The sequence below is a fragment of the Fundulus heteroclitus genome, chromosome 5, assembly GCF_011125445.2.
Source record: "Fundulus heteroclitus isolate FHET01 chromosome 5, MU-UCD_Fhet_4.1, whole genome shotgun sequence".
NCBI classification, from domain to species: Eukaryota; Metazoa; Chordata; class Actinopteri; order Cyprinodontiformes; family Fundulidae; genus Fundulus; species Fundulus heteroclitus.
Window position 1 is genome coordinate 20469323 of NC_046365.1, and position 25605 is coordinate 20494927.

General features: G+C 43.9%; 1 protein-coding gene across 2 annotated transcripts in view; it reads left to right on the forward strand.

Annotated features, from left to right (window-relative positions):
* maml3 (mastermind-like transcriptional coactivator 3) overlaps positions 1-25605 on the forward strand; it is a 149436-nt gene that overhangs the window by 58696 nt on the left and 65135 nt on the right. For both annotated transcript variants that reach the window (XM_012870218.3, XM_036137140.1), the window contains exons 2-3: positions 12222-12950; positions 15104-16039. In XM_012870218.3, the coding sequence (XP_012725672.2) occupies positions 12222-12950; positions 15104-16039 (1665 nt within the window). The remainder of the gene's footprint in view (positions 1-12221; positions 12951-15103; positions 16040-25605) is intronic.

The window sequence follows — 25605 nt, forward strand, 5'->3', positions numbered from 1 at the left end:
TCCAACACAGCCAGTCAGGTGAGCCTTCGGGTGTACGGGTCCTAAAAAGTAACCGGCCCAGTCTGGATCCACTTGCTGCTCCTCCCATTTCAAGGCCCTGAAAAAGAGACGTTTAGAACCCAAAATAAGGGTCCTACATATAAAGCAACAAAGGTGCAAACTTTTCTTTAAGCTTGAATTAAAGATCAGACATATGGTGGCTTGGTTCCACATTTTTAGTTTGTGACGTGAACTTCCTAAAAAAAAAAATCAGTTTAAAAAAAAAGGTTCAATGTAAAAGTGAGTTGTCTTTCCAACTGGGGAAAGACAACTTTCTGGAGGTAAACACCGGGTTTTACTAAAACATTTCCTGCCACACCAATCACTCAAGGCTTGTCAGTTTTTCAAAGTTTTTCCTCGAATCTTTCCTTTTCACACATTTTCTGCCCAGTTTAGGTCGCTGATCGTTTAATAAAAGGATTTTTCCTTACTTAGTCAAATCCAATTAGTTTAGCGAATCGGGGTTAAGTAAGGGAATTATGAGCAGTCAGTAACCAACAGACAGATATCTTTATGAAACACATTAGATTATTTACCTTCTTAAATGATAAATTGTTTAAGTAGTTTGAATCTGCCCTATATGAGCTGTATCTACTATATTTGTCCAGTTTGTAGTAGACATCGGTATTCATTCAGCTGAACAGCAAATTTATTTATTTCCAAACATTAAAACAAGCTGCTACTCAAGCCAGCTTTTAACTAACATATAGAAGAGAAATAACCTAATATATGTTTTTAGTTCCTGTCCTATTGTCTTATTGTTGTTGACCTATTTATCACGTCGTCCAGTTTTATTTCAGCTGAATCTTACTCACTGCAGTTTGAGTCCAGTCTTCGTTCAGCTGAGGCTCTAATTCAGGCTTAGTTAATTTAATTAAATTAAGTTAGTTTAATTCAGACTTAGTTTAGAAATGGGATACAATACGTTAGAAACTCCAGATATTAGCGTCTGAAGACAAATATGGAATTTAAACATTCAAAATGTGACTGTGGGATAATAAAGACGTTGTACACTGCAAAAACGGATCTAAAAATAAGTAAAATATTCTTAAAGTTAGTGTATTTATGTGTGTTCCCTTGATTTGGGCAGGTAAATAAGATCATCTGCCAATGGAGTGAGTGTTTTGACCCCTAAAATAAGATAATTAGACATCCTGCACTTGAAATAAGATGATGGAGATGAATTGTTCCTATTTTAGGTGCAGAAATCTTATTCCATTGGCAAATCATCTTATTTACCTGCTCAAATCAAGGACAAATACACTAATTTTAAGAACATTTTACTTATTTCTAGTTCCGTTTTTATAGTGTAGACCCGCGCTGACGTACCAACATCTATATTCCACGCACTTATGTGCTTTATGTACTACTGTGTGAATAAATATCTAATGCAGCAACCTGCTGTGAACCAGTTAAGAAATGTTATTGAGACGATTTCTGCAGTCAAGTCGGCGATTACTCATAACCTCTCCACAGAACCCCCCTTGAGAACAACCCAAATCTAAACTGTCCCTTTAATAACAGCCCAATTGTATGTGTGCGTGTTTTTTTTTTTTTTTTTGTAGCATCACTAACTCAGCATGAAGCCACGTTTTCTAATTTCACCATCAAAGTTTAAAAAAATAAATAAAAAAATTCCCCCCTAATTATGCTGTTTAGTCTTTCCCTCTCGCTGTCTCTGTCTCTTTGGTGTGCTGTTGAGTTGGCTGAGGGAGGAGGGAGAGAGGGAGAGAGTGATCGGAGAGCGAGAGAAAAGAGAGGGGGTGGATCTGTTGATTTACTAAAGACTCAAGACCAGTCTCCACTCCCACACACCCTCTCACACTCCCTCCTCCTCCTCCCCCCCCCTCCCCTCGAACTCCACCCCCGCCCAGCGTGATGGTGCAGCTCCAGAAACAGGAAGGAGCTGCTGCAGCTCTATAAATAGAGGAGCTGCTCAGCCAGGAACCACACACACAGTTTCCCCTTCTTTCATCCCCTCATTTTCTCCCCGCTCGCCCTCTTTCTTACTTTCGTCGCGCGCGCGCAGACAGGCGCTCGAGCATGCGCAGTCCTCGACTTCGCTAGAGATAATTAGTGGTGCTTTAAACGCTAATGGTTCGTAACAGCGACCGCTAGCACACTCGTCTCCTCCTCCTTTCCCCTGTGTCCACCCCCCCCCCTCCTTTCCCAACACAAACATATTAAAGTTATTGAGTCAAGGGGTCGGTGATGGAGGGGAGGAGGAGTGATGGTCCTCTCCACTAGCTTTTTTTTTTTTATGTCAGGTCAGCAGGTTTAAAACTGCTGATGACACACGGACACTCGCTCCTTTCTTTCTTTCTTTCTTTCTATTCCCCCATACGGCATTATAAATGTACAACAAAGACTGTTTATCTCTGTGCGTTTGATTCAATAAGTGTTTTTCCGAGTATATCCGTTTCACAAACGACACCGCAAGCAGGTTGGTGCGTATAGTTTTTCAGCCGGTGCGCTCAGACCTCGAATAAATGGTGGAATATAACGTAAAGGATCATTGTTCTGTGATTAGATCTCTCTGTGTGTGTGTCTGTGTGTGTGTGTGTGTATTCAAATCAGGCGTGCACAGGCCCCTCGTGTACAGGGAGGCAGACTGGCAGGCGCTTTCTCACACGTACGTACACCCTTCTCTGGGACGGCAGCCAAATGTTTCTTTGTTTGCACCTTCCTCTTGTCACTCTGGAGTTTTCTGTCCTTCGCTCAAGCAGACGCATTGTTTTCGTGTTCTTTCCACGCAGCCGCCGCTCGGTTGTTCAGAGATCTGGTGGCCGGGGAACGCCGGAAATGCACTGCTGGTGGGTGGTGGTGGTGGGGGGGAGTAAAATAAAAAAGAAAGTTGATGTTCAGGAAGAAAGTCTTTGTGATCCAACAACAGCAATAATAATAATAATAATAATAATAATAATATTAATGTCAGGATGTCGTTAATTAAAACTAGCACAGCTGTCGGCCATTCGTCTTTGTTAAGAAGCTCAAACCCCAGTTTTCCACTTGATTGATTCGAGCACAAGAGATATTTCTTTTTAGCCATTCGACGTGGTGAAGCTCTCAGAATCCCCATATACTTACGTTTTGTCTAGCTGAGCCGCACGTGGCTCATTTATAGAACCAGTAAAGAACTGGAACAAAGCAAACAGTAATAGAAACTGCTTTTTCTGTTGCATTTGCAACAAGAAGGTTGTCGTTTTTTATGCAGTACTAAACAAATAAAAGTTCACACTTCTGCCAATTAATGGCTGTATTTCTGCAAAGACACCCAGCCTCGCTCAGCCAGTCAACAACAGAGGCTGTTTAAGTCGCACCAAATGCAGGCTGGCCACCCCTGGTCTCAGTGACTTGCTCAAGGACACTTGAGCAGGATGGATATCTGCTGACGTGAGCTTGAACCGCTATCCTTGAGGTAAAGGACACACGGCTGATGGAGCCGCCCGTTTCCAGCCACCCTCTGTTCTGACTCCGTACAACATCACACGCGGGCTTTATTCATCATAAAGGCCTTTTGATGCAAATAGCCATTTCAAAACAATACGAGGTCCTTTTTAATAAAAATACAAGGAGCTAACCTGTAGATTTTGACACTGAAGGAGAGAACAAAGCTTAAAAAAGTGATTTATCTTAACTAGCTCTCATTTTCTTCATCAAATTGTCTGGTAAAACGTGTACTTCAAATAAAATGAAAACAATCAGGTACATTTTTTAGATCATAAATCAAACTTTCAGCACACATCTCAGGACAGGTCACAGGTGTCTGAATGTGGTCATGAACTTGACCTTTGGGCCACATCACCTCTGTCAGTCGCTTACACAGCAGCAGGCACATTTACCGGTACCTAATCAGAACCTGTTTGACCTAATTGGCTAATTTCATGGTCTACTGGGCCGGACCAGGAACAAATATACAGACAAAGTTTAGTACATCCTCGCTGACAGCGGGAGAAAATCCAACTGAGGTTTGATTATGACTGATATGTGTGTTTGGCAACTTGTGATGGAGTATAGCCACATTCATGCCAGATAAAGTTGAAAAGATTATCTCTTTATTTTGCTCTTAGTTTACTGAATATGACAAAAAAGCAAGAAGTTGTTTTGTTTTGGCAGCTCTAAAGTTTCCAATTTCAGTCAGTCAGACATACATGGGGGAGACCATTGTTCAAAGATTTGGAGACATGGTTCATGTGACTTTTTTATATATTTAAGATAGAACAATAAAAACATTGATCCTGGAACATTTACCGTTTAACTACAGGTAAACTAATCAGACTTTTGTGATCCATTTCAGATATTAAGTGTTGACAATTTTAATTTTGTTTTTAAAAACTATGATATAGATTATATGCATATAAATGTGTGTATGATTTGCAGTCAAGCTATATATAATAATTATTTATATTAGGAGCAGAGGCGATGTCACGACCCTGTGTGAGATAGGGACAGAAAAATGGTAAAACAAGCTTTTTTCCGTTTGAAAACCAAATTATTATGGAAACTTTTTAAACTAACTTTATTTTTGATTTAACTGAAGAATAACTCTTTCTACTGAAGCGCTTAGGATTAAATGTCCTGAGTGAGTGAGAATCTACACCAGTGTGTATCAACAAGCAGGTTGCTAAACACAGTTAGCTCCTCAAAGACCACAGTCTGTGGGCGTGTTGTAGAGAATTTAGGTTCTTACCTCGGCTAAAACTTCAAAAAGCCTGACAATATTTTCAAACCTGACATGATCCACGACAAGCAAAGGTAGATGTAGTGGATAAAACAAAGCTACTTTGCTGAACTCCATTCGGCCTTCCTGTTATCTGATGAAAGTCTTGCTCTCTCTCCTTTTCATGCAAAAGCTTTTTATAACTCTGTAAAAACGCTTAATTTTTAAACCTTCTGGAAATAGGCAACCTTGAATCTTTGGTGAATGGCTGGATCTTGGCTAATCTTGCACACCAGAGCCAGTGTTGTTGCGCTCAGCAGAACTGGGTTGAACATAAGTACGGTGCGTTCACTGATGGGAAAACTATCCGGTCACCAGCGGGTGTCTGCCATTGACATTTAAAAGTTTCCCTTACCCTGGAATAGCAAAACTCATTTTTTTACTCATCGTGGTGCCATTTCATATAATGTTGCTGTGTTTAAAAACATGGTGGCCACTGTCTTCACGTACAGCATGTGGGTGTTTTTATAAATCCTGGTCGAAACTGAGAGTATAGTGTTTGCGGTGATTTTTTTTTTTTTTTTTTTTTTTATCAATGCTGCTCAGTAGCTGGAAATTTCACATTTGTAAAACATGTTCACACCGATTACTGTTTTTGAGATCAAGACATCAGGTTGCAAGGATAATAACGAGACAAATCCTAACTGCTCTGAAACCTTTCTACAGAAGTTTAGGTTGTAACAGTGGGAGGAAAAGAGATCAACTGGAAGACACCGTTATTGTCCCCTCCTCCACACACTCCTTAAATAACCGTAAATGTCTCCCTACGTCCAACCTCTGCTGCATTGGGGGACCTTTCATGTGCAGCACAACTGTCCTGCCTTGTCCAGAGAGCCTTTGCTATCAGTGGGTCATGACTGGAAATGAAAGAAAATGACTTTTTGTACAGAAAACTGATTTCTTTTTTTTTCTTTTTTTTTGCTAAGGCTCTGCTCTTTAACTTTTGATCAGCCCATCTGAGGATACAATAATTTGCATCCTCTTTTTCTCTGTCGTCTCGTGTTCCCGTTTCATCCCTCTCCTGGACGTCGATTAGGATTTCGAATAAAACGCCGGCGTGTTTAGTGAGCGGCGAATTTCCTGCTGGATGTGATGCTCAACCTGCTGGAGGGAGCAAAGCAGAGGCAGAGAGGTGGGCATGGAGGGGAGGGGAGGGGGGAGGGGGGGGGGAGGCGGGGTGTTGTGAGAGTGTGAGCCAGTGAGGGGAAGAGGAGATGGAGGAAGAAGGGAGGATGCAGCGCACAAAGCAGCAGAGCAGCAGGTTGCTATAACAACAGCACCTTGGTGCCTCCGTCTCTCCGCTCTTCCTCTCTGATCACCCTCTCATCGTTTGCTCCCTGCTGTCATTTGGCGCGATATGCCTCTCCATCAAGCCCACCTATCCCGCTCCTCCACCCCCATCCTAACTCCCCATATTCCTCTGCTTCATCTTCATGTTCTGGTTGCTCCTTCGCTCAGAGTGGGGGGGCAAAAAAAGAAAAAAAAAAACCCACAGAATGAAAGACCATCTGCCTACAAATAAAACCCCCTTTTTCTTCCCTGTGTGTCTGCCGGCTTCACCTTTTGTCTCGGCGTGTCGTCGTCATTCGCCGCGCGTCGCGGTTAGCAGGCAGAAGAGCAGCCAGCAGGTGTTTGTGTCAAAGAAGAGGCGCAGGAGGGAAGAGAAGCGGCGATCGCTCCTGTCTTTGCTCTTTTACATCCTCTTGTCCTTTTCGCTGTCGTGCTCTTTCTCTCTGCTCCTCTCTGCCTCCACTAAAACACTCCACGGCGAGCAAACTTCTTCAGGGTTCTTTGTCTCAGATTCTCTCCTTTTTTGTTTCTTGTCCACGCATATTTCATTAAACGAGCTGTTAAACAAATACAAATACTTTAGCAACCAATTCTCTTGGCATGGCAGGTGTCTTACGGTTGTTTTTTAGAGATGCAATTAGGCAGCTAATTGCACTAAAAGAATTAAAGGATTAATTAGTGAGTTATTAGAAGGTATTTATTGTAGTTGTTCGCAGTTTTGTCATTCATCCTTCCCTCTGGCTGTGTCACACTGACTCACACAGACAAAACCACAATCCTACTCTTTTTTTTATTTTTTTCCCCTACCTTTCTGTCAATGCATTCTGCATTATATCAACAAGGTTAAATGGATAATGTTGTTTTGTTGGTGGGTGGGAGTGTGTGCATGCGTCCATGTAGGAGGGTGCCGCGGTTCACACCACCTGGATAATTGTGGGAGTTTTTATAGGTGGGCTTTGAAAGGCGAGCCTGTTATTATCAACGTGACTCACTGGCATTTAGGGAAAACCTGAACACACACACACACACACCTGTGTTCAGAGGATCTGAATTATTTATACCCATTGGTTACAGTACCATATATAAGGCAGGCATGGTGTGGCGATGGGTGTTTTGGTGTTTTCGGCAGCAGGCGGCAGCCCACACGTGCGCACAGCTTAGTGCTAATTATAGGTTTGGGTGGGTTTGATCCCCCCCTCCCCCCAATTAATGCTTAGACCTCCCTAAAAAGGGTTAAAGAAAGTACAAATGTCAGCTGTATTCATACAGTTACATTAATTTTTTTAAAATACACACAGGCTTTGACCACTTCAAAATTACGGGGGTTTACCCAACCTATAAAGGTTAAGACCCCCCAAAAAAGAGGTAAAAATAACATATTTCAAAGCATTTATGTGCAGACATTTAGACTGAGAGCATTAAAGAAATAAGTGAAAGATTCTTGTATTTGGATTTCAGACTTCTTTAAAGTAGACCAGACCACTTCTGAAGCTGCATTTACCTCAACCAGGTGAAAATGTGAAAATGACCCTCGCCAACAATCAGCTGGTCCAAAGTAAATGGATAAATGTTAAACCTTACTACAGAGTATCGTTTTAACATAATGCAAAGTGAATCTGAGTGTTAACGCTAACCTTTCTAACATTTCTCCCAATACCCTGTCACAGTATTGCACATTACCGTTGTATGGTTAGGAAAATAACCGCACCGCCTCCCACTATTAGAGCTGCACATGCAGTCATAATCGAAATACCAACGTTTCCAATATCGCAATGAAGGACTACCTCAAAACGACATTTAGTTGTGGATAATTCATACTCTGCATATAGTCAGGTGGTTAGCCGCCTACTGCCCTTAATGTCCATCCGAGATCTACATCTCTAGGTGCTAAAATGCTAAAGCTCAGGGACACTATCACATAAAATTAGATCACCAGATAAGCCAAGCTGCCACAGATTGTCTTCTGTGTAACAATAAAGTCCCTTACAGGAGCTCCTCAGTTGTCACTCCATGTATATATTACACATGTGAGCTACAGCTACAGAATCTACGCAGACGTGACTAAATGTCGCAGCAGTGAGCGAGTAGTAACCGTATTTAATCTCCTGCTACGCTTTGCATTCACTTCACCTGCCTCGGCATGCTCGATGCTTGAAACTGAAACTGACAGCATGACCTGTATCCTGATCTTATCTGTCCCTTTGGGAGCACTCTTCCCACACTGTCACTCGATTTGTTAAATATAGAAATAAAATACAACAAAAACAAAATGAGGATGTCACGGCGAAGGTAACGTACAACGCCTTGACGCAGTCGAGCGCTGTAATCCCAATATGCCTTCACCATTCAGAACCGGAGCTTTCTGAAAAACAGCTTCCACGAGCTCCACTTTATTATCTCATGTTTAGACCAATGTAACCTGCGTTTTTTTTCTCAGTGCACCCTAATACAGAGCAAGACACAAAGTTGTTTGAATGCAGCTTTAGTAACAGTTCTTACAGAAAAATGTAGACAGGGTAAAAAATGTTGAAATGAGTCGTACATCGTACATGTTATTTCACTGTAACCACAGACAAAGCAGCAATAAAGCCCAAGTTTACACACCCAACTTATACCCTACTTAAAATATATAATAGTAACTTAAAATAGCTGCTGTAGACTGCCATGCTGTCATCAAGCTTTCCATGGTAGGAATTTACCAATTCTTTATTAGGAGAGCACATTTGACATTACACTACCTTTTAAACGCTTTGTTTGTTTGTTTGTTTATTTTTTCAGCCACAGAATACATATTTCCATATAAAAATACACAAAAGCAATCAAAAAAGTGAATTAAAAAGGGGCAGAAGCTTATATGCCCAACTCAGATATTTGCAGCACTTCACAAGTTGCCTTTAATATTAAAGAAAAGAAAATACTGTCCTGTTAACTGATCACAGCGGACGAAGACTCGACTCCAGCAACCAGAAGTTGCAGTAGATATATCCAGAACACATGAAACACAGTGGAACTGGCATCAAGCATCACCCTTTAATTTAACCACGAAGCAGCAAACAAAAACTGAGTTACCGTCATACAGGCGAGCACGCAGTAGTTCCCCGTCGACCCGCTTTCGTAATGTAGCTTCCGCAGGGGTGTTTCTTTTTGAGGGCAAATCTCGATCACTGATCGAGCAAATCATGAAATTACAGACATTCATAAAAATACTAGCTTCCCTACCATGCCCCACAATTTCCAGAGATGATTCTGCTTAGTAGTGTGATGAAGCTCAGCGTCTGTCGTTGTTTCCTGCGTCTGTAAATCCTTTTTAGACGTTCATTTGTCTCATCCACGTCCCAAAAGCCGACTTCGTCAAGTAAATTCACCAAATTTTGCCGTCTTCGCCTGACTCTCTGCAAACAACGAAACATCACAATTATAACGAAACATAACTTCCTGAATGTTACGGGCGCCCTCCTTCAATCCATATCAATAGGAGGCGAGGAACCGTGCTAGCGTGACGTGTAAATGGTCGTAAGAACCGAGCTCGAACCGAGCTCGGCACGGTTAACTGATCCAATCTCGGTCCGAACTCGGCATGGATCGGTTTAACAGGCTAAATGTAAATGGGGTTACTGATTTTCAAAAAGGCCCCTTTTTATATTTCTTTAAGATGCCGAATCAAGGCAAAAGCCATGTTTATATCTTTAACATTATGTAGAGAGAATCAGAGTCAGCTGTTGTTGTTATCCATTTACTTTGGAGCTATGTAAATCTCTCCATGGCTTACAGGCTGTTAATACTAAAAGCCTTTATCATTTCATAAAGATAATTAGGCTAACTGCCAATCAATGAGCAGAATATGAAGAGGAAACCACCTCCAGCAGTCCCTGCATCACTCTTGCACTTCAGTTTCAGAAAATCTAGAACAAGGATGTTTTTGGGGTGTTTTTTATGGCGTGTGTTCCTGCCAGCTTGAATAGGTCCACCTACAGGTCAGAATACATTTGGTCTGCTGTTCTATCTGAATAACAAAGAGCCAAGTGTGTGTTTACACACGCAGACATGTATCAGAAGCGCTTCCTGTGCCTGTGTTTGTGTTCCTGGCTCTTCCACATGTGACAGCTTGATAGTGTGGATTTTTATAAAACATTTTCCTGCTTCTGAGTGCCTTTGTCTTACAGCTGCCTGTTTCAAATGTAGATGAGCGTGATGGATACGACTTGTGAGGGATTCAGATTTTATCTGTGAGTGCGCGCGCGCACGCACGCCGAGGTTAAAAGGAGTAATGGAGTGACATGTCAGCAGAAGGGTGCAATTTGTGTCCTGTTCTGTTTCCTCTGCTTATTATACAGCTAACCAGTTTATAAATATGCAGCACTGCAGAAATTAGAGCTGGACGACAAATCCAGTCACAAATGTAATGGCAGAATCTGAGCGCGCAATATCGCAATCACAAGCATCACCTAGATGCAATATATTTTATTTTTTTTCATATTTTTATTAGGAAGTAATGCACATTACAACAATAGAGATGTGTATCCATATGTACATTCTTTTCACATAGGGTATCATAGCAAGCAACAATATGTACATACTGGCACCATAAAGGTACTGTGTGCATCTCGAAGACTTGAGAACAAGGGATATAGTCAAACTTCCAGGGTGTTTTTGTAAATTAAGTGGTACAGATGCAAAATACTTTTGTTGGTTATAATGTTTGGAGTCACATGCATTCATGCTCTGCGTACGAATAACACATTGTTTGTGAATGTTGTGGGGATGATGTGACTTGTGGTAAATGAACAGTTGGCGAAACCGGACCTCAATGTCTAGTTCATCCAGCTTCTGGAAAAAACAAAATGTGTTATTTCCCTCTCTTCAACAAGGGTTTACTTAAAAAAAAATGTTTCTTCTGCCTAAAATGGGCAGTATCAACTTAGAAACAACGTATTCATCATTTCATAATGACAGTTTGCGCCGCATTAAAGGACAAACATCACTATATCATTGGCACAGAGGCTGAAAACGCGGCCCTGGCATTCACAGCATCATCAGCAGAAGCCTGAGGAAAATGTTTCCTGCATTATTATCATGCCACGTTATAAACATTAGTGCTTTGTGATTCTTCTGCAGCCCTAAAAAGATTGAGTCTGTTTCTTGAGAGCTACAGAAGCTGAGTGTTCAGAGTACTGTAACACGCCATAATGCTGGAAAGTTGAGTGGAAGCAGAGGGTGAAAGAGGAAGGTGCACAGTCAAAAGAGAACAAGACACTAGAGCTAAAAACTGCACACGAGCTGAACGCTGCCGGTAAAGCCACCAGGGCTTCCTCAGTAGCTCAGCAGTGCTGCAGAGGGATCGCCTGTACGTCCACACTGGTTATCCACATCTCTGCAGAACAGCTTTTTTGTTCTGGCCTCCGCCCCACACTATATGTCAGTAACCCATCAGCAGAGGGTTAAAACACCCATCTCAATGACATTTATTATCAGTTTCGCACCCCAGCGCTACGATGTGAGCTAATTGGGTTTGGCGTCTCGTTTTTAGGGAGTACGTCTTTGCACATCTGTAGATAAAAAGGCCCAACTGGAATGTTCTTTAAAAGTTCCCGTGTTGGCGTTGCGCCCTTCACTTTGCTCCCCTCTCTCGCTCTCTTTTCATGTCTCGGATTTTGTTTACTGTTTGTCTGTACCTCCTCTGCTCCCTCCTCCAGGTCTATGACAGTGATTACCTTAACCGCCAGCCAGGGTTTGTTAGCACCCCGTTGTTATCTAGTCTGCGCTCCGGCCGAGGCAGCGAGACGCCGGAGCTGGAGCGGTGCGGCGGCTGCCCACAGGAAGGCTGAGGACGGGCTGCAGATTTCAGAGAGGGAGCTCGTTTGCCTCTCGGCTGATGTTGACGTTGGGGAGAGTGCAGCTGTTGCTTTGATCCCTCTGTTCTGTCTATTGAAAACAGGTCCTCCCGTTTTTTTTAACTCGTTTCTGAGCACACGCACGACTCCGCGCGAAAAGCCGCTGGTGTGGTCGTCATTAGCTTTGAAATGCAGCTAGCTTATGCTGACGGCACACTTCTTCGCCTTCTCAGGACGGTTTCTGCCGTCTTTTTATTGATCCGTAACTCCTTTTTGTTCAAATATTGGGTTCCTCAAGAATGAGAAGAGTTTTGACGTCTGTTTGTCTGTGTTTCTTACAGCTCCAGGAGACTGTGAAAAGGAAACTGGACAGCGCGCGATCGCCCCTGAACGGCGACCAGAACGGCATCTGTGATGGCGGCAGCTACTCGCCAACCGCCAAGCGGGTTCTAAAAGAGGTCCCCGGTGGTTTGGACTCGCTAACGGGCCTGGCCAAGAACAACAATAACAATAACGTGCCACCCATTTCCCCCCTGCATCATCAAATGGACATTAAGCCTTTACTCGGCGGGCCCAACACCTCCACCGGCAACACTACAAACGGCAACGGCGCCCACACGGGCAGAGCGTCCGACGACCTGGGAAAGAACGGCGGCAGCCACCTGTCGGACATGAAGCTGAACAGCTCCCTGGACCTGGAGGACAGCTTCGGCCTCCTCAAGGACCTGAAACAGGAGCCGCTGGACGACGGGGGAGGGATGGAGTCCAGCGAGCCCCAGTCCCTGTCCAATCAGAACAAACTGTTCTCCGACATCAACCTCAACGACCAGGAGTGGCAGGAGCTGATCGACGAGTTGGCCAACACTGTGCCGGAGGACGACATGCACGACCTCTTCAACGAGGACTTTGAGGACAAGAAGGAGGCGGAGTTTGGCCGGCCGGCAAACAGCCAGGCTGAAGCCCCGTTGGAGGCGGCTGGGAGTACGACGCCTGGTGTCGGGGCGCCGTCGACGACATCCTTGCCCCCTCCTCAACAGGGGGTCCCACAGGTTCCTATCGGGTCGCCACAGGTCAGTATGAAGACTGCTTGCACTCTCGTCACCTTAATCCCACCTTGCTTGCCGTGCGTTGCAAAAGTATTTAACCCAAGTTTTGTTACACCGATGCTACAGAGATCAGTAGATGTATTAAATGGAGGTTTTTTTTAAATTTCTAGGCTGCCTCCAACCGTGTAGATGTATAAAATTGAGTTTTTTCAGGTAGACAAAGAAATATCGGTTCCACTTTACATTAAGGCTCCCCTTACAGAAGCGTAATAAATCATTTATAGACATGTTATTAATCTGTAAACAGTTTATAACTAATTTATAAGTGTTTATGATGCGTTAATTAAGGACGGGCAAGAGACAAAACTGACGGGTTTGTGCTTACAAGGTAGTAATTTAGTATAAAATTTTTATGATAAGCAACTCTAGAATCATCACTTCAGAACAGGGGTGGTTCTAGACAGGGGCCAACAGGGGCCCATGCCCCTGTAGAAATGGTACTGGCCCCTGTTATGGCCCCTGTACTAAAGACATAAAATTACATAAACTTCTCATAACTATTTGCAATGGCAAAGAAACCATAAGTGATAGGTCACTTTGACCAATTTTATTTTTTACCTATACAGTTTTACTCTAAGAAGGATTTATCGTAGCACTAGTTGGCAAAAACTGGTCAGCTTTGTCTTCCCCGCCTTTAATTTGTGCATAATAAACACGTATGAAGGAGTTATAAAGTTTTTACAGATTAATTAATAATAGATCAATAAACTCCCCTCTATAAGGGGAGCTTTATTGTACTAAAATATCTTTGTATTCTCCCCGTTTAACATGAACCATAGTAAAATGACCGAATTGCTGCAAAAGTCCGCCTGCAGTTTAACCTCTGTGTCAATATAGCTATATAGAGAGAATATTAATCTAAAAATAGCGTCATCTCCACTATTCGCCAAGTAATCCACCAATCTGACCATTATTTAAGAGTAGCAGAAATAAACATATAAAGTTACATATAGACAAAGGGATGAGTGGATTTTGTTGCCACTTAGTAATTTTGGACTACTTTGTGTTTTTGTCTATCAAAACAATCCCCGTTAAAGTATTAGCTGTCATGGATACAACCAATCATTGCTGTAACAATCTTGAATTAGATGTAGTGATCTGCTTTTTTGGTCATTTTAACCAGGAGGTAAATAGAGTAACTGTCTGAAATTACAGTGTATAATTCATGTATTCAGATTACTCTAATTACTTCTGTCAACAATTCTTGCTTTGAAGTATGTTGGTCTAGTTTAGACCAGCCAGTTTTTATTGCGTTGTTATTATTGGTAAATGAATGGTCGCTAAATTCTGTGAGCTGTTTCCAGATGCATGATAAAAAATAAAATATAGCTATCGTGTTGGCAGATTTTACAGACTAGTTAATTTTAAAGATACCTGCAATAAAAGCCCATATCATGAGCACTCCACCACCTTGCTTTACAGGTAGTCAGATGTGTTTTTTTTCCCTTCTTTCTGGTAATCTTGTATTTGTTTGTCTTCTACTTTGGTGTTGCTACTATGCATTATATCCAACACTAATGAGCAGTGGCATTTCCCCCTCCCTGAAATCACTGCCGATGCCCCGATCACCTCAAGCACAGCTTAATGTTTCAGCATACAGCTGAAACTTCAACACTGTTTGGGTTGGCATGGCTGCTGATTATCAGTGAATACGTGCTTTTTTAATAATTCATATGGCAGCAGTGCACTTATAATGTGATTGTAATGCTCTTTCTCTGTATTTTGGCCTCCCTTTGTTAAAAGCCACGATGTTATCATTAAGGCTTGACTCGTGAACCTGAATTAAGAGAAACTAGGGTTCATTGTTGTGGGTCAAACGGGTGAAATGGGAAAACAAATGTCTTAGTCGTATTGTTTAGTTTTTGTATTTTATCAAGCATATGTTCATCCCTCTGCTCGGTGATTCTGGCTTTGGTGCTCTGTGGTAAAAAAAGATGTTTTTGAACAAACAAGATGGTACCGAACCCTTTTAAGAGCCAGGCTGGGAACATGTGCAGCCATGAAATCAAAATCAAATTTATTTCTTGCTTTGTACTAAGACAAAGCAAAGCAAAATACGAGTGTGTTGTTTAAAATCACTTGGCCATATGTTTTAGTGTTTTGTCTCTTACCCTCAGGTGCGACCATCATCATCCGGCCCCCAGTTCGCGACCACTGCCAACGGGACCCCTCCTCAGCAGCCCCTGCAACAGTCTCCGGCTGTTGCTATGCCATCAGGTTCACCATTGCACAACTGCGTAGCTCGCTCCCCTCAGACTCCAACCCAAGCCCAGACCCAAGCGGTCCCCAGGCCTGGCAGCGGATACATGATGAACCCAGGCCCCGTCAATCAGACGGGGTCGGGGGGCGGAGCGGGCGGCACTGGCCCCGGGGGTCAGCCTGTGGGCCCGGTCACACCTGAACTTTCTCCCGCGGAGCAGCTAAAAGCGATGGCCGCGCAGCACTCCAAGCTGATGCACCATAAGCAGCAGCAAAAACAAGCGACTAACTGGTCCCCTGTGGGCGCTCCGACCAGCCCCTACAATTCTGCTCCCTTTAATCAAGACAAGCCCAACAGCCCCATGATGTACCCACCGCAAGCCTTTAACGCGCCGCAGGGCCCTCTGGTGGCCGGGATGGCCCCCAACAACGGCCCCAAAGCCCCCATGAACAACTACCTCCCTCACAACCCCATGGGCATGATGGGACAGCAGCAGCCCAACAGCATAAACCAGAGTGCTCTGTCCAAGCAGCAGTCCCAACAGCAGCAGCAAACGGCCGCCATGTTGTCCTACAACAACACGAAGCCGCTGAGTCACTTCAGCGGCGGCGGGGTGGACCACATGGGTCAGAGGATGACTCCGCCCATGGCAGGGAACAGTCAGGTGAAGAACCCCATGATGCCGCCCTACATGGGGGGCGCCGGAGGTGGCGGTCAGGGGCCGGGCCAGACGCAGGGGCCGATCCCCGGGCAGACGGCCCACCTGGGGGAGGAGCACAAGCGGATGCTGATCATGAAGCAGAAGGTGCTGAACCAGAACATGCCCTACAGCACCATGCAGCCTCACGGCCAGGTAAGCGAACCGCGTCGTCTTTAATGTGGTGCAGCTGACGTGTGGATGAGCTTGTCTTTGATAGCTACGTCCTTAAGCTGTTCTATTAAAGAAAAAAGATTGCAGGGAGTTTTTTTTTTTGGATGGCCCAGTGTTGGATGATGTTGTTTTTTACTACCTTTCATGGTTTTCCTGTCCACCCAACCTAGAAGCTTGAGTTATTTAGATTTTGTCACCTGTACCAGGCTGGAAAGGGCGCTTGGCTCCACTTTCCTGTAAACTACATTTAATCGGTCGATACAAAGACGGAGCAACCAAACAAGACGTGACCAATGAACTAAAGACGCATTGATCAGAACTTTGTTTTTGTACAGCTGTGTATTTTAGAGTATTCTGACTATTCTTGTAAGAATATGCAGTATTAAAATATGGTTTGATCATTTTTGAAACAAAGGCACAAGGATAAGACTTACTATTTTAGACAACCTTTAGAGGCTTTTATTGGTGAATATCTTAGATGGCATTACAACAACATGTCCCATGTTTATTCCATTGGGAATGTACATCCCTACCCAACTAAAGACTAAATGGAGCAACTTAACGCTACTCTGTTTAACTTTTCAGTCATCTGCTGAAGTCTTGCTGTCTCTCACTCTCCCGCAGCCTCAATGAGCCGTACACGTCTTGTACTTTTCCATTTTAATACCTTCTCACATCTCTTTGCACCTCTCACTTTGTTTTTTTTTTAAGACTTCACCAACACTGAAAACAGCTGACTTTGAGTTTTTTTTTTAACCCTCTCAACAACAACTTCCACACCGAGAAGTGTTGCTGTCAGCATTCTTGATCTGCCTAAGCGTGGTGCGTTCACTGTTTGGAGAAAGGCTGGATCTTTGAGGTTTGGCCTGAGCAGGGATTGGTGCAGCTCTAGTAGATTAAATAATGTGAAAGGACATTTGATGGGACTACAGGGAAATAAATTATGTTTGAGGCCTTGTTTTTGTTATGTTTTTAAAGAAGCAGCAGGCAAGTGCATTAGTGGCAACTATTGGGCTAAAGTATAAAACTGTAGACAAGTGAGGAACGTCTAAATTTCTGCATTGACCTGAGTATGAGGAAACAGAAACCACATAGAAATCTTTCTCAGGTTGTCTTTTAAGAGGAAAACTCAACTCAAAGGTTATTTAAAGCACAAGGAGAGAAAAAAAAAATGGTGAATCAATAAACTTTGCCTCTGAATTCAACTCAGACGGCCCGCTGTTGCAGCTTTAGCAATAAAAATGCGAGCGTTGCTTTGAACTTGGGGAGGTGTTCCAGATTGCTCTTTTTACCAAAAGTCTTCCAGAGATGCAGCCAGCGGAGGTTAAAATGGCTGTAGTTGCCCCAGCAACGAGCCAAAACTGGGAATAGGCGGCGGGAAACGGCCCTGCGTGAGGCGACGGCCCTGCATCACCGGCAGCCTCCCCCCCCCCCCGCTCCTCCTCCTCGTCCACACAAGCTCGCACCAAGCAAACAACAAAGCTAAACGGCTCCTTAGCTCATATCCCCAATCTGTCACAGCTGACTGATGGCAGAGATTGGAGCGCTAAGCCAAGCTAGCTGCTGTCATTACCCCAAGCCCACCTCAGGCGGTTTGTTTCCCAGCCCGCTCTGAACGCTCCAGCGGTTCAGCCAGGTGCCAGGCGCTCCTAATAATGCGCCGAACAGATGCTTGTTGCGATGTGGGTGGACTGCACGGCTTTTATTGTGAACACAATCGCTCTGTGTGTGTGTGTGTGTGTGGTTCTGGTGCCGCACATTATCCCAGAGCTAATGGTTCCTGACTCCTAATAGAAACGGTGCAGGTAATGCCTGCTGCAGCCGGGTTGCTCTTTATCTCTCCTGTCTCTTGCTCTTTCTTTCTTGCCAGGATGATACGGCTACAGTCACTCGGTCACCTCCTCCTCCTCCTCCCCTTCTGGTGATCTCTGCGTCTCCTGTCCTGCTCCTCCTCCTCCCCTTTCCTTCCCTCTCCTCTCCTTCCTCTGTCTCTCTCTGCCCGTCTCTCTGCCAGAGACACTCAGCACCAATAAAGCAGCAGATTTATTAATATAAGGCTGCTGCCTGGAGGGCTGTGTGTGTGTGTGTGTGTGTGTGTGTGTGTGTGTGTGTGTGTGTGTGTGTGTGTGTGTGTGTGTGTGTGTGTGTGTGTGTGTGTGTGTGTGTGTGCGAGTGCAACTCTGTGCACATGTATGTTGGAGTGTGTTTCATAGATTTAGGAAGGTAGGGGAGGAGATTTATTTGTGCGAGTCGAGGGGATTTGAAGACCTGGAAGGGAGAGGAGAAGCTTGTGCAGAAAGCAAAAGATTTATTGAAGAGTGAAGATGGAGCAAAGGAAAATTAAGACCCCCGCAATGAAAGGCGCAAGCGAGCCATGCCGAGTGTTTTGAAATGCAAAATACTTTTTTTTTTTTATTAAATGGATTTAGCCCAGGTTAAGAGCTAACGGTGAAACGTTTGGGTAATTTAAATGAATTAAATGTTGCACTTAAAAAGCATCTTTAAATTCAAATACGCCACCGGGACTATTAATTGCACTGCCTTGCAAAAGTATTCACACCCCGTCGACTACCTTTACATTATTGTCACCGCTGTGACGTATTTTACAGGCATTTTATGTGACAGACCAGCACCGGGTGGACCGCTGGGGTGTAAGGGAAGAGCGAGCGATTCAAACCCGTTATAATAAAAATCAGAGAAGGTGCCGTGCATTTGCGTTCAACCACTAAATCCGAACTTTTAACTTCGGCATTTACAGCTTTTGCGTCACTTTAAGCGCAACTCTGTTAGCTTTGCATGTCCAGAGACTACAATTTCCTCCTATTCTTCTTTGGGAAAATAGCTCAAGCTCAATGAGATCAAAGACATCATCTGTTGAGATCAATTTCCACGTCTTGACCCAGATTCAGAGCCAGTGGCGGTACTAGACCAAATTTACCAGGGGGGCCAAGGTGGGGCCAGTGTTTTTTCACAGGGGCACAGAACAAGAAATGAAACAATAAAATGACAAAATTTAACTGTGTAATAATATTAAGTGAGCCACTTGTGGCTTTGGAATTGCAGGTTTCAGACCCCTGATCTAGCAGTTGAAAACTTTGCCCCCAACTCAATACGGCTAAAGCTAAACGTGAAACATCTTAATTTTTAAATCCTTCTTAGAGTAAAACTGTACAGGTAAAAAATAAAATTGGTCAAAGTAACCAATCAGTTATGGTTTCTTTGCCATTGCAAATAATTATGAGAAGTGTATTTAATCTTATGTCTTTAGTACAGGGGCCATAACAGGGACCAGGGCCATTTCTACAGGGGCATGGGCCCCTGTTGGCCCCTGTCTAGAACCGCCCCTGTTCAGAGTTGAATAGGCTTTGATCTCTAAAGCATCCTGCTGCAGTTCTGGCCGTGCCTCTAGGGCTCCTGTCCCCACTGGAAGATCAGCCTCCAACAGGTTTTCTTCCAGGATCGCCCCGTGTCCAGCTCCGTCCATCCTCCCTGCTCCTGGATGAAGAAGAGCCGCCCCGCAGCACGGTGCCGCCACCACTATGTTTCAATGTGGGGATGGGATTTTCAGGGTGCAGGATTAGCTTTTTGGGAACACGTTGGGCCTTTTCCCTGGAGGCCAACGAGTTATATTTCGGTTCCCTGTGGTCAGAGTTACCGCGTGCCTCTTGGCTGCTCCTCTGATTAATGCTGCCCCTGCTCGGCCTGTCGGTCTTTGGTAGGTTTGCCGTTGTGCCGTGCTCTTTCCATTTAGCGGTGGATCGAGCGTCGCCCTGTGAGATTTTTCAGAGCTCAGCGTACTGTTTTATAGCCTAACTCTGCTTTAAACCTCTCTACCCCCTTTTTCTCCCAGACCTGCCTGCCGTGTTCCTCGGTCTTCATGCTGTTTGGTCACTAATGTTCTCTAACAAACCCCCGAGGTCTTCACAGAACAGCTGGAGTCATACTGAGATTAAATTTCACACAGTTGGAGTCTATTTACTGATTTGGTCTCTTAAGGCAGGTGGCTGCAGAGAAGTTTATTAAGGGGTGTTGGAGTAAAAGGGGCTTCTAACAGATGACGTCTGTGAATGTGATTTTAGAAAACGGGCAACAGTAAAAGGGAAAACCATCGCTTTTACAAGGCACTGTACATGTTTACTTGCCAGAGCCTTTCTTCTGTTACTAGTAAAGCCGTCGCATTAACATCTTAGGAGATATTTGCAGACTAGGATCAGATAAGTTTTGAAACTGCCTTCTTTTAATTAAACCCTTTAAAAACTATCTGTTCCCAAACTGTTTGCCAAGCAAACAACAACAACAACAAAAATCTGTTAATCCGTGGTAGGTGAAAAATCGGAAAAACAAACATGGCACCATATGTCAACGCGAGTCACGTTTAATCAGGAAAAAAAAATAGAGGCATTAAACATACATGCTGCTTTGAAGAGAAGGAAGTAAGCAGTGTGAATCATGCCGTATGCAGTCTGGGGCGGGGGGGGGGTTCCCTCTGCAGAGCAGGATGCTGAGTGGAGTTATTACACCTTTACTTGTTCCAGGCAAGCTCACAAAAACCCGTCTCCTAGCTTCAGCTGCGGCTGCGATGCGTCTTTGTGTTGGAGCGTTGGGTTGCTTCACCACAAGCAACAGCGATTCCTTAACCGTTCCAGATGTTGGTAGAATAAAGGTGCGCTGTGGTTTCCTGATTGGGTTTTATTCTGTCAATGACCTGGTCTTCATCAGGTTCTTAAATAATGTGGATCACATGAAATAAAACTGGATTAAGCAAAAATGGATAAGTGATAGAGAGTTAACTTTACCCCCAAAACTATTTAAAGGTACACTGCAAAAACGGAACTTAAAGTAAGTAAAATGTTCTTAAAATTTGTGTATTTGTCCTTAATTTGAGCAGGTAAATAAGATGATTTGCCAATGGAATGAGATTTTTGCACTTAAAATAGGAACAACTCATCTTCATCATCTTATTTCAAGTGCAGGATGTCTAATTATCTTACATTAGGTGTCAAAATACTCCTTCCATTGGCAAATAATCTTATTTACCTGCTCAAATCAAGGACAAATACACTAACTTTAAGAACATTTTACTTATTTTTAGATCCGTTTTTGCAGTGTAAAATAGGGGGGAAAACTCTCCTTAGAACCTTAAAACTGTACAATAATTGTATGAAAACTGTATTTATACGACTGAAGACGTTGGGAACCGTGTTGAAATAGTGGGCCGTCGCCTTTGCAGATATTGGTGCACAGCTGTATCATTGTGAAAGTTGATATAAAATGACCAGAAAGGAGGCGGTAATGCAACAATTAGCAACTGCTGGTCAGTAAATGTTACTCTGGTGGTTTGCTCCAGCGTTTCTACGTACTTTAGTGTTATCCACTGCTCCGCTTGCTGAGAATCATCTGCGCTGTTGTTGAGGGTTTTCCAAGAAGCTGCATCTCTGTAGCATCCTGCCTGTGCTAGCTCCAGCTAGCTGTGGTGTCGCTCGGGTTTCATGCATTTGTTTTTGTTGCTTTTTTTTAATGAGTGGATGAAAATCACTGAAATGCAATCCGCTTTCTCCGTAGTGTGAAATGTGTTTTTACTCTCGCTCTGAGGTTTCTGTTGCTTTGATAAAGAGTTGCTGCAGCAGACAGGTTTTATTCAGTAGGGGCCGTCCTCGTCTTCCTGTTCATCTGTTGGTCAAGTAGTTTTTGTTTGTGGTGTTGTACCTTTGAAGCTGTTTCCAGTTAACAACCACAACTCTTATAATGTTGATTTTTTTTTTTTTTTTTTGTAATCTTTTAACAGCATTTAACCTCCTTGCAATTTTTACTCCAACTAAATGACATGGAGTCCCAGCTGGTGTGTTTTTTTTTTTTTTTCTTTTAAAAGGATTAGCTTAATGGTGATGTGAGAAGCTTGTTGGTGGGAAAACAACAAAACATGAAACACCAACATTAAGCATCTTATCGTTCACCGCTCCAAAATTAGTAGCAGTACTGGCGAAGATCAGTAAAAGTTATTGAAATATAACTTCATTATATTCCTCATTTTGTAAGGTAGCATAATGATACTCTGTAATGTAGAAAAAATCAACGCATCTATTTTGAGGTGGGGGGGGGATTATTTACCACGTCAACTGACAGCGTGTGCTTTGATTCACATTGTTTGTCAATTCAAAGTTTGGGGACATCAGCTTTGATGCATAAACAGGAATAATCTCAATAATCCTTCATTTTCTGTTGGACTCGAATGTGCAGCAGTTCTTCTCTTTTATGGGCTGTAGCCCTTAAATGAATCGTGACTCGCTCAGAGTCAGAAACGGCAGATCAGACCTCAAAGACGACCAGTAAGTCTGTGTCGGGCAACAACCATCATTGGTGCATCTCCAGTTTATACGTTCATGTAAAAAAAAAAAATGTTTACCACACCTTCAATTAATTATAGAATACCCTTTAAAGACCTTTCTGTACCTTTTCAATCAGCTTCTGTTGAGGAATTAACTCGGAGGTCCTAAAATCCCACACGGGGGTAATAAAATTAAATCCACATGAGGAGAACGCTGTAATTCAACATTTTAAAGGTTTACCCTGTTTAAACCTCAGACATTTAGTTTGATATGCTCCTGACTGTTGAAGTGGCAGCCAACGCCATGGAGACACTGAAAAAGATGCAACCCCCAAAAAGAAGTCTCCGTAAAGCCCAACATGGCTTCTGGGTACTTGGCCACTTAGTGTTGAGGTAAAGGTGCATGCCTGTAGGATCTGAAAGCCACCCTGTGTGGAAGGGGCAACCTAAGAGGGCCGGACTAAACTCTGCAGTAGACAACAAAGATGTTTTTTGGTCACAAGCCTAAAGATGAATTATTTGGACAACCTCCACGCTCCATAGTCGGAATCTCGTACCTACAGGTGAGAGGGTCAGGACCAGTGGACGCTTTGCTGCGGGAGGAAGAGAAATCAGAGCAAAGATTATACATTATGTGAACAGTTCTTAACAAAGAAATTAATATTTAATACAGTGTTCTAATTTTTTCCCCCTAATGACTGTATGTCTTGACATGATTTGTAGGTGTTTGAGTCGAGCAAATGTGGCTCTTTTTAGATTCACTTTTCTTCCAGCACGATGTGTGTGTGTGTGTGTGTGTGTGTGTGTTAGCCGTTTTCCTATAGTTGTTTTATGTGTTGTCTCACAGGTGGTGTTTAAAAATGGGCTCCAGTGTGTGTGTGTGTGTGTGTGTGTGTGTGTGTGTGTGTGTGTGTGTGTGTGTGTGTAGGCTAATCCAGTTAGCAGCTGCTCGGGGAAACTTCAGCCTCGCTCCTCCAAAGCTCGTTAGTCAAGCTTTAATTGTTGCTCCCTCGCTTTGCATATTGCCATGACGCTAATTTATGCCCGTTGTCGCGGTTACCGTCGCCACGGTGGTGGATGTCTCAGTGGAAGCAGTGAGAGGGGTGGTGGTGGGGGGGGAACAAAGGCTCGTGCATGAGTCTGAGTGTGTGACAGCGATTGTGAGGCGGATGTGGCTTCTTGCACAAGCAGCTGTGTAGGCTGGCAGTTTGTGGGCGGGTCTCTGGGGCTATCTGAGCGATGATTGGACGAGAGCGGACTGACAGGCGCCGGCCTCGGCGGAGGGGCGGCTGGTGTCGCGATGACTGATGGAAGCGGGAGGTTTGACTGTGAAGGAGTACGTCTGGAGGAAGTCATTGTCACACAGCGGCTGCAGCGCATGCAGGAGTCACGACGACGGCTCGTCTTCCCAAAGAGACGCACAGAGCCTCACACACACAATGATGAGGCCTTCCTCTGTTTCTGCTTCTCCGTCTTCTCCTCATCTTCCTCTCGGTCCTGTTTGACTGAGCATCCTGATCTCCGTCGGGTCTTTGGTGTGACACACACACACGCACACGGTCAGTAGGAAAAATGTTGAGCTCGTGGTTGAGTTTTAGCTTGTAATGCATTTTGAGATGTTTTCCCAAATCTTCTGGCATGAGAACAGCAGAGAAAGAACCTGTTGGGTAAAAGTGAAAAGCCTGAATACAGGAGTTTTGCAGAATAACATTGAAAAAAATGGCTCTCAGTGAACACTGATAGTCTTTATCCCATCATCAGCATTAGGTGCCTTCAGACGTTGGTGGCAGCATGATGCTGTGGGATGTAGGGTCAGGCAAGCTGCTCACAGCTGAAAGGAAAGGAGATGGATGGAGCTAAATGCAGGGCCATCCTGTTAGAGGGTCACAGAAGGAGAGACTGGACCAGATGTTCACCAGAGGCAGAGTTGGCTCATATTACCTAAAATGCTGTTGCAGCATATTTGGGATGTATCAGCTTTTCTGTTTTCCACTTATTCTTTGCTCTCCATGCTGTGTTTCTAAGTGGTAGGGTGTCCCACATACCTCTGTGGATTAGGGTAAAGGCTAAACGTGGCTCTCTAGCCTCAGGGGCCAACAAATGGGTCGGAGCTGTGCTTGAAATCCACTCAAATGTAAATATTTACATTTTATTTATTTTTTTTCATTTTAAAGAGAGTAATCACTCTCATATAGTACCCCAACATGTTAAATCTGCATTACTGGTGTTTATTGTTAATCGCCTTGAGAGAATAAAATATAAGGAACATGTTTAGCCAGTATATTTCTGTTTAAAAATACGTTGTTAAATCAAAACTACTTCATTATGTATAACCTTGTGTGAAATAAATGGACCCAATCACATTTTCTACATCCTTAGTTGCAGTCAGACTAATCGTCAGTATTTCTAACGTATACCAATGTGGAACAACTACGGCAGAACTATAAAACACTTTTACAAAGGTGTATTTCACTTTTCTTCATGGATTAAAGTGGAATTTCTTGTCCAGCCAGGCCACACGAGGGTATCCTGCGTTGTTTTTCGCCTAACAAACGTTAAAAAAAAAATAAAAATAAATACCGTCTGCTACTGGATTGATGGCGGGCCGCCATTTTAAGCCACGCGTGTTTATGTGGTAGGAATGCATGAGACCCGGTGGTGTACGAGCTTCTTAACGGGGGTTTGAACCCCGGGGTGAAGCGAGGGCGACGGGGTGAGGGGTAGACGCTTGGAAATGGGATTCAGCCTTTGTGTCGGTCCGTCAAACGAAATCTGACTGGAAAAAAACGTCGAAGTTGGCGGTCATAACGTGAGAGCGGCCACTTTTGCACGGCGCTGTCGCGGCATCGCTGTTTTCCCCTGGTCTCCTCAGTGGCCTGGATTTTATTCTCTTCATTTTATGTAGGAAGGAAGGCCGTATGAGACGAACCAACTCCCCCCCTTCACTTCACCGCAACCAATTCACAGGAGCAGGAGATATTACCTCCCCACCTCTCACAAACACACATTTTATCTCCTGCTCCCTCTGTCACCCCCCCCCCCCACCACCCTCAGCCACCCACCCCTGCACATATAGCCTCTACCAGAGTGACAAATAAACAAGTGAATACTGTTCACTCTCCCTCCTCCATCCCTCTTTCTCTCAGCCACACGTGTCAGGGCTTGAGCTGAGCCTCCCTCAGATCCTATGGAGAGACTCTGGGGATGTCGAGAGAGACGAGGG